The sequence below is a fragment of the Dipodascopsis tothii genome, assembly GCF_038497935.1.
Source record: "Dipodascopsis tothii strain CBS 759.85 unplaced genomic scaffold V1510scaffold_16, whole genome shotgun sequence".
NCBI lineage: Eukaryota > Fungi > Ascomycota > Lipomycetes > Lipomycetales > Lipomycetaceae > Neoaidaea > Neoaidaea tothii.
In genome coordinates, this window is record NW_027118000.1 from 297,113 (window position 1) to 310,113 (window position 13,001).

A 13,001-nucleotide genomic window follows, 5' to 3' on the forward strand; every position below is an offset into this window, starting at 1 on the left:
AGTCCGTCCCGCTATCATCTGTATGCGGTCCTTCTATTTGGCTTAGCTCCTCTTTCTGAAAGCGGGCCACCATCACGTGTGTACGGCTCTATCAAGAGCAGGTAAACCATATGCACGGCGTGTATCTGCTACGTCATATTTCAGGCACAATGCCGTACCACCCAAGCATCACAGCTCAAGAAGGCACATCAACATCGACGGTGATCGTCATAAGAACAACTGATCCGTGTTCTTCCTGACAATGCAGCACTAGTCTCAGGCTGAAGCCCATTCAAGCCCCTGTAAAAATCATCGGGCTATAGTTATGTGGCAGTGCAGCAAGAGACATTTTCCGTACCAATATCGACAGATATAACGAGACTACCGCCTTGTTGCTTTCTTCTTTCCCACACATAGCTCTCATACCCCACAGTTATGATGGAAACAGAGATAGCAGCCGAGCCTCCGGGATTCGACGTTCACCATGACGTCCCCTCCCCTCCTCCGTACGATACTAGGCTCGAGACATTGCAAGAAATGCTCCAGAATCTCTCGTTCGAGCAGCACGTCAAGAAAACGATCGTGCCTCCCACTGTCGACGAGTGCCTCGTTCACCTGAAGCTCATGTCTGCCTTCGCCAACCTGCGCCAAGACATATCAACGAGTGACGGTCTCTTTGGTATCAGTGACAGCGTAGCCGATCTGTACAATTCGGCTGCCAAGATCAACGCCCTTCGAGCTATCAGAGAGAAAAGATGGCAGGTGTTTGTTACGCTCTCCGAATACAGATTCCGCGCCTGGTGGAACGCACTTCCGAAGGACCAGGATCGCTTGGAAACAGTTTACACACTGTCAATGGTCGAGGTTGACCCGTACATGCTAGACAGCATGGCCAATCTGGCCGCCAAAAAAGGACTCACTAGAGATTCATTGCCGCCTCTAGGTAAGCAGCTCTGCGTTGCCCTGCTGACCTCAGACGTCATGATGGTCTGGCATGCCTTTATGCTCAACCCACGCGACTACCTGCAGGATTGCTTTCACTCTTTCCATATGGATCTATGGAAAGCACCTTTCCCCTGGGACGCAGTTAACAAGTCTATCGATAACATCAGCTTCAATTATGATCCCCCAGCAGACGCCGCTTCCAAGTTCGAGAAAGACACTGGTCACGCATGGGACATATTGAAGGAACCTAACGAGATTAGCGTTGTCTGCCCAAGATGTCATAATAACACACTGGTAACCCTCACCAATGCTGATCTTGGTGCTCCAGAGCTCCCGTTTCCTTCGGGCACTGGGTACGCAGACAAGAACTTCAAGCAGCCATGCACGCATTGTAAGTTCTCTATAAAATTAGAGGCACTCGCGGTCGAGAAGTTTCGCCGAGATGCCGCGGACACGTACAAGAACGGAACCCCATTACCAGGGACACTTCTTTCTCCTCGAGGACTCGTGGAGCTGCAAACTCAAGTAGCAGGATCATCCATGTACGGCAACATGTGGTTCGCTACGAAGCTGCTGCAGATACCTACCATCGCTGCATCTCTGCAAGAACTTACGAGACCCCAGGATGGTTATACTACTGTGACAAATTTACACATGATCCGCGAAGAAATTGAGAGATTTATGGATGATCCGATCGTGCGGAAGCACAAATTGCCTAGAATGCGCAAGCGTCTAGCCGTCGACAAGTGGTCAATACGGAAGATGATGGCATACTACAGCGCCACGGCCTCACCATTTAGTCTCGATCTCGTTGGCGCAGTCATACGGCAAAGCTCTTTCGTTCAAAAGATGGACAATATTGGCTGGATACACTCCCCGACCGTCCAGTCTACGATCTCTCGCGTGATTGAGAAGTATAGCACATTCATGGCTATCATTGGCGAGAACCGGGGGAAAATGGCAGTGCCGACGCTTGACGTGGATCTAGTCTGGCATACGCATCAGCTTCAGCCGCTCAGATACTTTACGTTTTCAGTAGTCAGAACTAACGGCACCTTTGTCGACCATGATGACAAAGTAGGCGAAGCCAAGCTCTCAGATGCATTTCAGTGGACCTGCAAGCAATACGAAAAGCTCACAAACGGGGGCGTCTACAGCGAGTGCACCTGTTGGTACTGCGAGGCGCTGCGGGAATCAACTACAGGATTATTCTCCTCGCATAACAGCTTGTTTAAAGCAACTGTGAAGAGTCTCCACAAAGCTGCAGGAATCGAAGAAGGCAGCCATGTCCAGATGCACCTCTCTCATCACAACGTGTTTCCGTCAACATCAGACGAAGAAAGGGTGGAGGAGGAAGTACTGCGCTCACAGCTTTTACGTTCATACTCTAAAGCGCGACGAAGAGCAGAAAAGGAAGGCTGGCGGTTACCAGAGAAAGGCACGTTCAAGCCCGTAGAGGTCTGGGGGTTTCCTTATCCGGTGCTTATGCCATACGCAGCAGATCCGTTGCTGTCTCTCGATATGTACGCCGTAAACCCTTTATGTGCGAACTCGACAATAGACACTCAAGCCGATTGCGTTGCTGGGACCTGCTCAAGTGCCGTGTCGGTGGGAAGGTGCGCCACTCAAACGGGTACTGGCTTTGTTGTACAGCCACTGGCATCTGGCGAACCGACTCACATCGGGGGTTGCAGTGGCAATGGTTTTGGAGGATGTAGTACTACGTTTTAATAAATTAATGTTAACTACCATTACGGATGATCTCGTCATCAACATAATCAGGGGTAACCACGCAGTAACGATAAATCAATGCTCAACTTCAATAATGTCTCTCATACAGTGGGTTGTCTGATCTAGCAAAAAAAGAAACGTTCCACCCACTGATCACACGTTTTAGAGAAGTCAAAAATCGATAAATGGTGCGAACGAAGTTATCTGAGAAGCAAAAATTGGAAGAAAGGGGGGCCGGGCCGGGAATTGAACCCGGGACCACTCGCACCCGAAGCGAGTATCATACTACTAGACCACACGGCCCTTTCTTGTCTTAGCTTGAGCTGATTGGCCTGACACTCAGGCGGCGGTGGGATCGCCGGCGCGCAGCCGGTGACTAGTCGCACCCATTAGATGCCACGCCGTTTCGACTAATGTGATGAATCACTGGAACGACGAGAGACTCTTATCATTAATCGTCGATGTATACAATGAGCTGAGATACGCCTCTGGCAGCTGGCATTCTAACATCGCCCTGGCAGCTGGCATTATAACATCGCCCTGATTGTCAATATCAAGAAACTGGGAGAAGAGAACTTAGTAAAAATTTGTTGATGCATACTACAAGAAAGCCGTTGTAGTATAGTGGTTAGTACAGTTCGTTGTGGCCGAACAGACCTAAGTTCGATTCTTGGCAACGGCAATATTGTATCTTCGCCGATACATTTTTTTTTTTTTGTTTCTCGTGTCAGTTTTCAAACATGACACAATGTACACGCTTGCAAATGCTTTTATGATAGGGCACTAGGTCTTGATACTTTTGATGTATTGGAACAGAGTTCTGAGAGCACATCAAAAGAGCTGCGGCTATATGCCCTCCCCCACCAGAGAGCTAGAGTGTTGGGGAACGAGCAGTGTGTTATTTGAGCAACGTCAATTTGAGTGTTGAATAAATCACAACTGAGACGGGTACTATCGTGATGACTGGTAAGTGATGTGTTGTGGGGGGGCCAGCGGGTTTTCGGAGGGAGTAACATATTACCGCCGGGGATCACAACAAGGTGATCAGAAACCCAAAGCTGAGAGTAACAGCCTTCGGCGGGTCAGTTATTCTGAGGTAAAACTTGACACAATCCACTCGTTACTTGGCAGAGTGTGAAACTCTGTAACCCCGTGTCACCAGCTACGGTATCCTGTTGGTACAGCGAGCAAATGCCGAGTAAATCCCGACGTTTGCTTCGTGAAACCTTCGTCAGTATCCGGACTTCTCCATATCATGCTGTTAGCTTCTATCTGATCCATGTGGGTGGCTATACCTTTTACTAGTCGAAGATAAAGTTTAAACCATTGATGGAGCTAGTGGCACATGTTCAGGAACGGCAATATGAGACAACGTGCTTCAGAGTCAATCGCTCATCCAAAAAAATTCTCGGCAGCTATGTCGCGGAATCATCTGATGAACACCTTAGAGGTAGTGACTTGATATGTTGGTGCTGGTCATGCTGCATTTGGAATTATGCGCTCAGAGTGCAGGCAGACGGTCAGCTACTCTTGTTTGAATAGATTGCATGAAAATTCGCAAGCGGCGCGAATACGCGGTCTGCACCAACTGCATGACTACCATGAATACAATCGAAAAGTTCGTATTGTCTCAGCTAGTATCGCGTAATTTACTCAATCAATCTATTCGGAAACGCCCGGCTTGGCTTACAGCTAATTCCATGGCAGTTCCATGGCACTGCCATGGCACAGCCTTGGCCACTTTACGCATCATGCTTGTGCCGAGGATTTCGTAAAACCACTGGATGAGCTTCGGTAGCTCGTCAGAACAAGAGACAGCTGTTATACTCTGTTGCGTGTGTTCTGCACGTGCTTCGGCCTGTACGATCACAAGTGCTTTCGTCGTATGACGAACACCGATCCTCATTTTCGCTAGATCTCGGATGCTATCATGCGCTCGGTTTGAAGGCGAAAGCTGACAGGTTCTAGGCTCAGACCGGGATCAGCGGCTTGCGCATGTACACGCGTCGCGCGGGATGCTAGAAACAGTCGCTCTAAACCAATCAACTCTTGCACCAATCCATGGCTTGTAGTAAGAAAATTCCGGAGTCGCCGATATAGGCAGGATGAATTACTACGCCAGCGAGACCTAGAACGAATTGCCAACGTCTCTACGCTGACAGGGTCCATTAATGGCAAGGGCTTGGCTCCGTATTCCGAGATTGCCTTAGATCCATGTGCCTATTCAGTAGCCCACTTCCCTAGACAGAACAATTGGGCGGATGACAAGCTGCCGGATGGGCGTACAGTGCAAACCGGCTCGAAAGCCATCATGTCTAGACTCCTTTTGAGTCGATGAACTGAGAATATATCATCTTAGTGTCAACGACGCGTTGGGACATTTTTGCTAATAGCACCAATCAATCTCCCAATTTCAATAACGTGCTCTTCATGGTTATTTAATTAAAATACCATCGCCAGGTTTATTCCCGACCACTGTCGACACGTGTGGACCGACCTGCGATACCATTAGAGGAGAGAACGCACGCGAGCAACCGCAGTCAACAGAACGGGCATCGCGAGCTACCTACTACTATGGCGCCAGGCTAACCCCCGCGCGGTATTCCGACAGGATGGACTACCCCACCGTATGGGCCAGCTGAGTACCCGGCGATTTTATAAATAACAGAGCATCCGTCAGTCAATGCCGTGTGGAATTCCTGCAGAACAATAGTCGCAATGCCTTTCCTGAAGTCTGTTGTCGCTGGCCTCGCGGCCTCGGCGTCTGTCTGTGGTGTCAATGCCATTCCCTTCTCTGGCTTCAAGGCCGTCGTGCATGCCGCGAGTACCTCCTCGTCGGCTGTGACCACCGCTACTATTGGTGGCTCGACCTTCACCTACAATGGAATGGCCGGCTACGGCTTTGTTCCCGGTAACTCCACCGACAAGTACGGTGACACCATCTCGTTCGGCAGTTCGATCACCATTGAGCGCCCCTCGCTTGTTGTCTACGAGGTCGATGGCGTCACCTACTACAACGCGACCGTGTACAACCTGCCCGACCGTGGCTGGAACACGGAGGGTACTCTCAACTACATTCCGAGAATTCACCAGTACCAAATCCAGTTCAACCCTCTGGCGTCTTCGAGCGAGGCCAACCTTATCTGGACCTACGTCGACACCATCCTCCTCACTGACCCTGAGGGCAGCCCTATGACTGGTCTGGACGCCAACACTGTGCTGAACTTCGACGGCTTCCACTCCCTGCCGGCTGCCAGCTACACCGGCAATGGCTACAACGAGGCCGGTGTTGGTGGCAAGCGTGTTTCGCTTGACCCCGAGTCGATCAACCTGATCAACGGCACCATGGCCAACGGCTTCTGGATCACCGACGAGTACGGTCCTCTGATCTACAGATTCAACCCTCTGGGCCGTCTGGTCGAGGCTATCCGCCCCTCGAACGCCGTCATCCCCTACCGCAACGGCGTCCAGTCGTTCTCGGCCGATTCGCCTATGATCGGCTCGGGCGAGGATGACGATGTCGACCCGGCTGACCCCGACTCTGGTCGTGCCAACAACCAGGGTTTCGAGGGCTCGTCGATCTCGCCCGACGGATCCCACCTCTGGGTTCTGCTGCAGTCTGCTGCCGTCCAGGACGGTGGCGACGAGAAGTACACCAACCGTTACACTCGCCTGTTCAAGTACGGCATTGGTGTCGAGGACAGCCCTACTTTCCTTGCCGAGTACGTCGTGCCTCTTCCCCAGTACCAGGACCCGGCGTACAAGGACAAGAAGAACCCGCGCACTGCTGCTCAGTCGGAGATTGTTGCTCTCTCTGATGAGATTTTCCTCGTCCTTGCCCGTGACTCCAACCACGGCCGTGCCCAGGACAACACCACCTCGATCTACAGAGAGCTTGCCCTGTACAGCATTGCGAACGCTACCAACGTCAAGACTATCTCGGGTTACGACGCTGCCACCGCTACCGTTGCCCCCGGCGGTGTCCTTGACGACAACATCACCCCTGCCACTTACTACTCTTTCATCGACTTCAACGACGAGACCGAGCTTGCCAAGTTTGGTCTCCACAACGGTGGTGAGGATGACTACTACCTGCTCAACGAGAAGTGGGAGGGTGCTGTCCTGATCCCGGCCGATGGTGCCACCGGTGCCGACGGTGTTTTCTACATCATCGCTGTCTCGGACGACGACTTCATCACCCAGACCGGCCACATGAACTTTGGCCGCTTCGACTACGCTGATGGAACCGGTGCCAACCTGGACAACCAGGCCCTGGTGTTCAAGGTCACCCTTCCCCCGTCGGTCCAGCCCTTCGGCACTTTCCCGGCGGGCAACTAAGCTAGCCCATGTAATTGATAGACAGTAAATTATTAACACACTATCATAGCGTATCTTGATTGCCCTTATGCATCGTAAATTGGCTGGTAAACCTTATACTGTTCCAGGCTGCAATGGGACGTAGCAGTTAACAAGGCGTTGCACACTATGGATAGACACTATGGCCGAGTGGTTAAGGCGACAGACTCGAATGGTATCATTAGTTATCTGTTCTCGTTTCGAGGCGCAGGTTCAAATCCTGCTGGTGTCGATTAATTTTTTTTTGCTGTGTTCAGCACCAACGAAATTCATAGTTAAAGGCAAGGCGAGACTCGCTTGGGCACGAGATGCTCGTGTGCTTTCTACTGCCCTCCGATCTGATACTTAGCAGGCGCCAATTGGCTCATTCGGTGGCTATTGAGTAGGCTGGTAGATGAAATCGATATGCTCTCGTCGTTTTTTGCACGGTGCTAAATTATTGGCTACCAAAGCTTGGTTTTCGTCTAAGAAGCGTGTGGGACTTACCCATAAAGGACACAATTGGGATTTCGTACATAAGAAGTTTAGCGTATGCACCGTAACGCAACTCGAAAAATCGAAACCTGCGCATAGCGCCATGATTTATGCTCAAAATCTCGATGCGCAGGAGAAAACCCGCCAGCTGCGCAGTCTCTCTAAGAGACTGGGGAGAGGTATATAACAGTGCGTTCTCTGCGCAAGGCAACACATCGCCAGATTTTCATCAAACTAAAACACAATCGCAAACGGGACAGCCGTGTCGTGCACTGCATTCAAAATCAATATTACTGATCTTCCCGAGACAGTTCAGTGGGTACCACGGTTGCTACGGTCCCTCCATGAAAGAGGTCTGTCTAGGGTACCGGGCTTTTGTTTAGCCACGGTAATTGTGCCGGCAAAATGGTCTATTGGCAGACAGTCATCGGTTTACTGCTCTCGGCGACTGCTGTGTCAGGGTACCGAGATTCTCCAGTATGTGCGAGCACATGTATGCAATTCATCACTAGGGCACAGTTCGGATGTTCTTCGGAGCAGGGATACCGCCCGTATATACACTGCTTGTTTGACAATGCCGCGGCTGCCGGAACATTTGCGCTATGTCTACATGACCACTGTGAAAGCGATGGAATGGCACGCAAAGGATACTACGACGTTGATCATTACACTGAGTATGACAAAGTCCAGTATTCATATGACGCTGTTCTTCCCCTCGCGCAACAAAACCACACTTCTGCGACCGATTATGATCTCGAAGCGATTCAGTCCAGACCTTTTGCAGTAAATGAGACTATGTACGCGGTCTACTTTCCGACGATATCTCAGTTTCGTTACCAGATAGAGTCAGGGGAAATCTACGGTAGACTGACGATATGGTACTGGTTTGGACTCGTGTCATTTGCAGTATGCCGACGGATGCTGGAGTCGTACTATCCGTCGACATCCATGCGCTTGGCAAAGCTGTTCCAGCTCTTACGCAAACACGTTGTCTTGCCATCACTCTTTGGTAACAGACACACCGTTCCGCTTACGTGGTTCAGATTCCCGCTGGGGTTTCTGCCTACGCGCATGGAAACAGTCATACTCACCATTTACTTCGTCATTAACACGGTCCTGCTATGCATTAACTACACACTGTTTAATAACAACACATACTGGCCAAACGACAAGCTACAACAACTTTTGAGATACGCCTCGGATCGATCTGGAATCATTGCCATGGTTCAGTTGCCGGTCGTGGTTTTATTTGCAGGACGAAACAACGTCTTGCAGTGGGCAACAGGCTGGTCGTTTCAAAGCTTCATGCTCTACCACAGGTGGATTGCTCGCGTCATGTTTTTGAATGCTACTGTGCATTCATTTGGCTATAGTGTTTACAGTCTAAAGGCTGGCATTTATCTTGCTAGCTTTGGAGCACCCTACTGGTGCCTCGGTGTTGTTGCCACGACTGTCTGCGCTCTTTTGGTGGTGCATTCCATCTACTACCTCCGGCACCACTGGTACGAGCTGTTTCTCTTCTTGCATATCGTTCTCGTAGCTGTCTTTCTGGTCACGCTTTATCTTCATCTGCATCTACTTTCATTGGGGTACTATGGCTACATATGGCTATCGGCTGCTCTCTGGAGTATAGATCGCCTCGTTCGGATCGCCAGAATTTTGCTGTTCGGTCTTGCACCAAGCGGCTATGCACGCGTGATTGCGCCCGAAATATTTGAGCTGCGTCTGCAGACCAAAAGCTTTTTGAAGCCGAGCGTTCCTGAGCCCGGAAGCTACTCTTACATTCATTTCGCCAGATTTAAGCCTTGGGAATCACATCCGTTCTCTCTAGTCGAATACGACCAGACCAGAGGGACGTATGTCTACCTCTGTAAAGCATTCGACGGCATCACTAAAGACATTTACCGGTACCTTGAGGCCCAGCCTGGACAAAGCGCAAGCCTAGCTATGGCGCAAGATGGAATGTATGGCAGCAAAACCGATCTCGACAGCTATGAGAAGGTCATATTTGTTGCTGGCGGGATCGGGATCACACCAGTTATCCAGTACGCAAAAGCACTCAAGAAACATCAGCATTTCGTTTTACATTGGATCACGCACTATGAATCAGAAATTGACACCCTTTTGGAGGAACTGAATCTATCAGACACTAGCCTAGAGCTACATACTCATACAACACAATTTGGCGATAGTCCGAGACTATATCCTATTGGCTACGAAAAGTCCGTGTCTGTGGTAGAAAAGGCAGAGAGGAATCTTCGCGTTCATCACAATGGACGACCGGATATTGAGAAACTACTTTCTTCTGAAGTTCGGCGCGCTAATTGCTCAGTGGCGGTTTTTACATGTGGCCCACCTACACTGAATGATGCCTGCAGGAATATTACAGCAAGGCTGGCAACACAGGGCCATCAAGGCTCGGTAGTCGATTACTTCGAAGAATCATTCTTCTGGGCTTAAAGACATTAAAATCCGTGTTCTTAAATCGATCTGCATAAATGGAGTTTATCATAAAAGGACTATGGCTGACCGTAATAAAAATTTAAATCTTGACAGATCAGACGTGGCGTAGCGCTGAATGCGAGCAGTCGATGACATATGAATGTATTGTGTCGTAAACGTTTGTCATTATGACATGGGGGATAATTTGTCGGTGGGAGCACGCTAACAGCGGTGGGTGAGTAAGCTAAGCCGCCTTTGGGCTTGTGAAGATCGCCAAGAGTTCGAGCTTCCGACGCCATGTATTGTTCCCGCGTGCTGAAGAGGTAGCCCGGTCATTAGACTATCCATTGTTCTTTCTGCCCGACAGCTGGCAGAAACTTCAGAATGTAAAATTGATACACAGCCGAAGTGTGGACGCGTCCACTTGACGGCCTCACGTTGCTCGCCGATCGTTTGTAGCCGTGACACAGATCCGCGCCTGACAAATAGATCTAAGCAAATGTATGCCTCTCTGGTTCCCGCGCTTCCGCAACATCCGCCAGGTGTAGCGTAGACTTTCGTCGTGGCCAAAAATTTCCTACGTGTATCTGTAGTCAACTCTGAGCGATAAATGCTTGCAGTTCTTGGGTGCACTAGTGCCTCCGAGATACCCGACAGCCGAAAATAGGCTCTCTGCAAGAACGCTATACTCGGAACGCGCTCTGAAAAGCGCACGTAAGTTGACAAGGGCACGTCAGTCGAGAATCTCCGGCGGATCTACCTCCGGGGAAGTTCCGTAGCCTATCATGCTGCTTGTATATATAACCCTACATTTCCCCACAAAACAACTGCGCTGACCGGTCTGATGACCATCAAGAAGGAAGGAAATGGGGCTCGTGAGCTGGTACAGAAAGGCTTCCGCGCCCCCGGAGGTTCCGAACTACACCGACGAAGAAGTCCGAGAGAAGTTTGCGGAGTACTACTTGACCAGCTATGATAGCCCGACGTATAATATAGTATTTGCACAGTTCTGGGACAGCTGGGACAAGCCACCTGCGTACAGGCGGTACCTTAATAAGCTAGATGCTTGCGTCATGTAAAGAGCCCGGAGTCGATCAATGTTAATTGGCAGGTCATACTTTTTTCTGTCTCTGTTTATAAAGACACTCGATAACATCAACGTCAGTAAGTGCGAACGCTCACCTACGCTTGTTGAGAATGGCTGCTGACTATAAGATAATGCATATATCAGCGGCATGCGGGAGACAGTAAGCAGCTTGTGATTAACAGAGGTTTTAACATATGCAGCTCCATCTCGATGGCCAGCAGCGAAATTTGTTCCATACGTTTCAGTATATTGGCATCATCGTCGGCTCTATCCCTGGACAGGCTATTATGCACAACAGAATAAGACCTGCTATTTGGGTTCCGATGTGTGAGATTCTATGGTCAATTGTTGTCATGTGCATCGCTCTTGTTAAAAATGCTCGGACCGTAGGTATGACTGTTGGCATGAGTCTGACGGTAGATATATGGTCTAAGATTCCTCATTGGACTACTCGAGGCATCTAATTATCCAGCCATTGCGCAGATACTCGGTGCCTGGTATCGACCGGAGGAGATCGCCAAGAGAATGGCGGTTTATGATCTTTCGACTGCCGTTGGAACTATGTGCTCTGGATTTATCCAGTCCGGCGTATACGCTACACTCAACGGAAGAGGAGGGATTGAGGCTTGGCGCTGGCTGTTTATAATAGATGGCGTGGTCTCTATACCCATTGCTATGCTGGGGTTTTACTGTTTACCTGATTATCCACAGACAACTCGAGCACTGTGGTTAACAGAGAAGGAAAAGGAATTCAGTGTGATTAGAGCAAAAGAAATGGGGAAGAAACCAAAGAAGAAGATGACATTTAAGGAGTTTCTTGGGTTTTTCAAAAAGTGGAGGCTGTATGCGTTTTGTTGGCCGTACGTGTTGTTCAGCATCAATGTAACATACAGCTTTATTGGCCTTTGGCTGAAGTCATTAGGAGTCTACAGCGTTGAAGAGCTGAATCTTATTCCATGTGCAGGCTATGGCGCGGCTATCATCATTACGTACATCCTCGCCAATATCTCAGATAAGACTGGAAAGCGCGCCCCTATGCTGCTGGTTTCTATTTTCATCGGTTTCTTGGGGAATCTCCTGCTACAAATATGGGAGATACCGATTGCCCTAAAATTTCTAGCGCAGTACTTTTTGGAGATTGCGTATCCGGCATGGGCCATTATACTAACATGGAGTGCCGAGTCATTCCAAGATGACCCTGCACTTTGCGGTCAGTTAACAGCTATTGGAAATACGCTGAGCAACGCGATACTAGCCTGGTTGCCTTTATTGGCCTTCCCGACACCTGAAGCACCACGATACCGATGGGGATACGGTTTAATGGCCGGCCTGAATGTTTTGTCTGCACTTGGTGTTTTCTTTTTTGTGTACATGGAACGACGTGAGAATCGGAAGCTGGGACGAGTCAAAAACAAATATGGCTTGGCGGTAGATCCGAAGGACGTCAAAGACTACAACGCATCATCAGGGCGATCTATAGAGCTTGCACCGGCACAGGTGCCAGTGGGGGAGAATAGGGGTGAATCTGAAGTTGAGAATTCAGACAAAATTGCATCAATAGGTCGTTAAGATATGAGATTAGGCATATTTACGAATACACTGCATGTTTAAATTTCAACTCGATATGGCTACTCGCAAAGCCCTAATGACTTTTGGAAGCCCATAGACAGTCTTTGAATGAAGTCCTGTAGAAGTAGAGAGATGAGATATGAGAGATGATATGAGAGATGAGAGATGAGAGATGAGAGATGAGATATGAGAGATGAGAGATGAGAGATGAGATATGAGAGATGAGAGATGAGAGATGAGAGATGAGAGATCAGGGATTTAGGGATCAGGGATCAGGGATTTAGGGATTAGGGATTAGGGATTAGGGATTAGGGATTAGGGATTAGGGATTAGGGATTAGGGATTAGGGATTAGGGATTAGGGATTAGGGATTAGGGATTAGGGATTAGGGATTAGGGATTAGGGATTAGGGATTAGG

General features: G+C 49.4%; 4 protein-coding genes and 3 non-coding genes across 7 annotated transcripts; 6 read left to right on the plus strand and 1 right to left on the minus strand.

Moving 5' to 3' along the window:
• The first annotated feature begins 243 nt into the window (after positions 1-243).
• Positions 244-2,681, plus strand: V1510DRAFT_133363 (uncharacterized protein). The gene has a single exon (XM_066930323.1). The coding sequence runs from the start codon at positions 415-417 to the stop codon at positions 2,653-2,655; it is 2,241 nt and encodes a 746-aa protein (XP_066788828.1). The 5' UTR covers positions 244-414; the 3' UTR covers positions 2,656-2,681.
• Positions 2,682-2,886: 205 nt separating this feature from the next.
• Positions 2,887-2,958, minus strand: V1510DRAFT_t147. The gene has a single exon. It is a non-coding gene; the product is annotated as a tRNA-Pro (tRNA).
• A 307-nt stretch (positions 2,959-3,265) lies between these two features.
• On the plus strand, positions 3,266-3,337 carry V1510DRAFT_t145. Its single transcript has one exon. It is a non-coding gene; the product is annotated as a tRNA-His (tRNA).
• A 1,738-nt stretch (positions 3,338-5,075) lies between these two features.
• Positions 5,076-7,043, plus strand: V1510DRAFT_417654 (esterase-like activity of phytase-domain-containing protein). Its single transcript, XM_066933985.1, has one exon. The coding sequence runs from the start codon at positions 5,374-5,376 to the stop codon at positions 6,991-6,993; it is 1,620 nt and encodes a 539-aa protein (XP_066788829.1). The 5' UTR covers positions 5,076-5,373; the 3' UTR covers positions 6,994-7,043.
• Positions 7,044-7,147: 104 nt separating this feature from the next.
• On the plus strand, positions 7,148-7,243 carry V1510DRAFT_t146. The gene has a single exon. It is a non-coding gene; the product is annotated as a tRNA-Ser (tRNA).
• An 875-nt stretch (positions 7,244-8,118) lies between these two features.
• Positions 8,119-9,945, plus strand: V1510DRAFT_365632 (ferric reductase like transmembrane component-domain-containing protein; the record flags this gene model as incomplete). Its single annotated transcript, XM_066931234.1, has 1 exon — positions 8,119-9,945. One exon carries the CDS (start codon positions 8,119-8,121, stop codon positions 9,943-9,945), a length of 1,827 nt encoding a protein of 608 aa, XP_066788830.1.
• Positions 9,946-10,793: 848 nt separating this feature from the next.
• On the plus strand, positions 10,794-12,583 carry V1510DRAFT_365675 (major facilitator superfamily domain-containing protein; the record flags this gene model as incomplete). The annotated part of the gene is made up of 5 exons (XM_066931236.1): positions 10,794-11,002; positions 11,039-11,091; positions 11,143-11,174; positions 11,215-11,400; positions 11,435-12,583. 5 exons carry the CDS (start codon positions 10,794-10,796, stop codon positions 12,581-12,583), a joined length of 1,629 nt encoding a protein of 542 aa, XP_066788831.1.
• Positions 12,584-13,001: the final 418 nt, after the last annotated feature.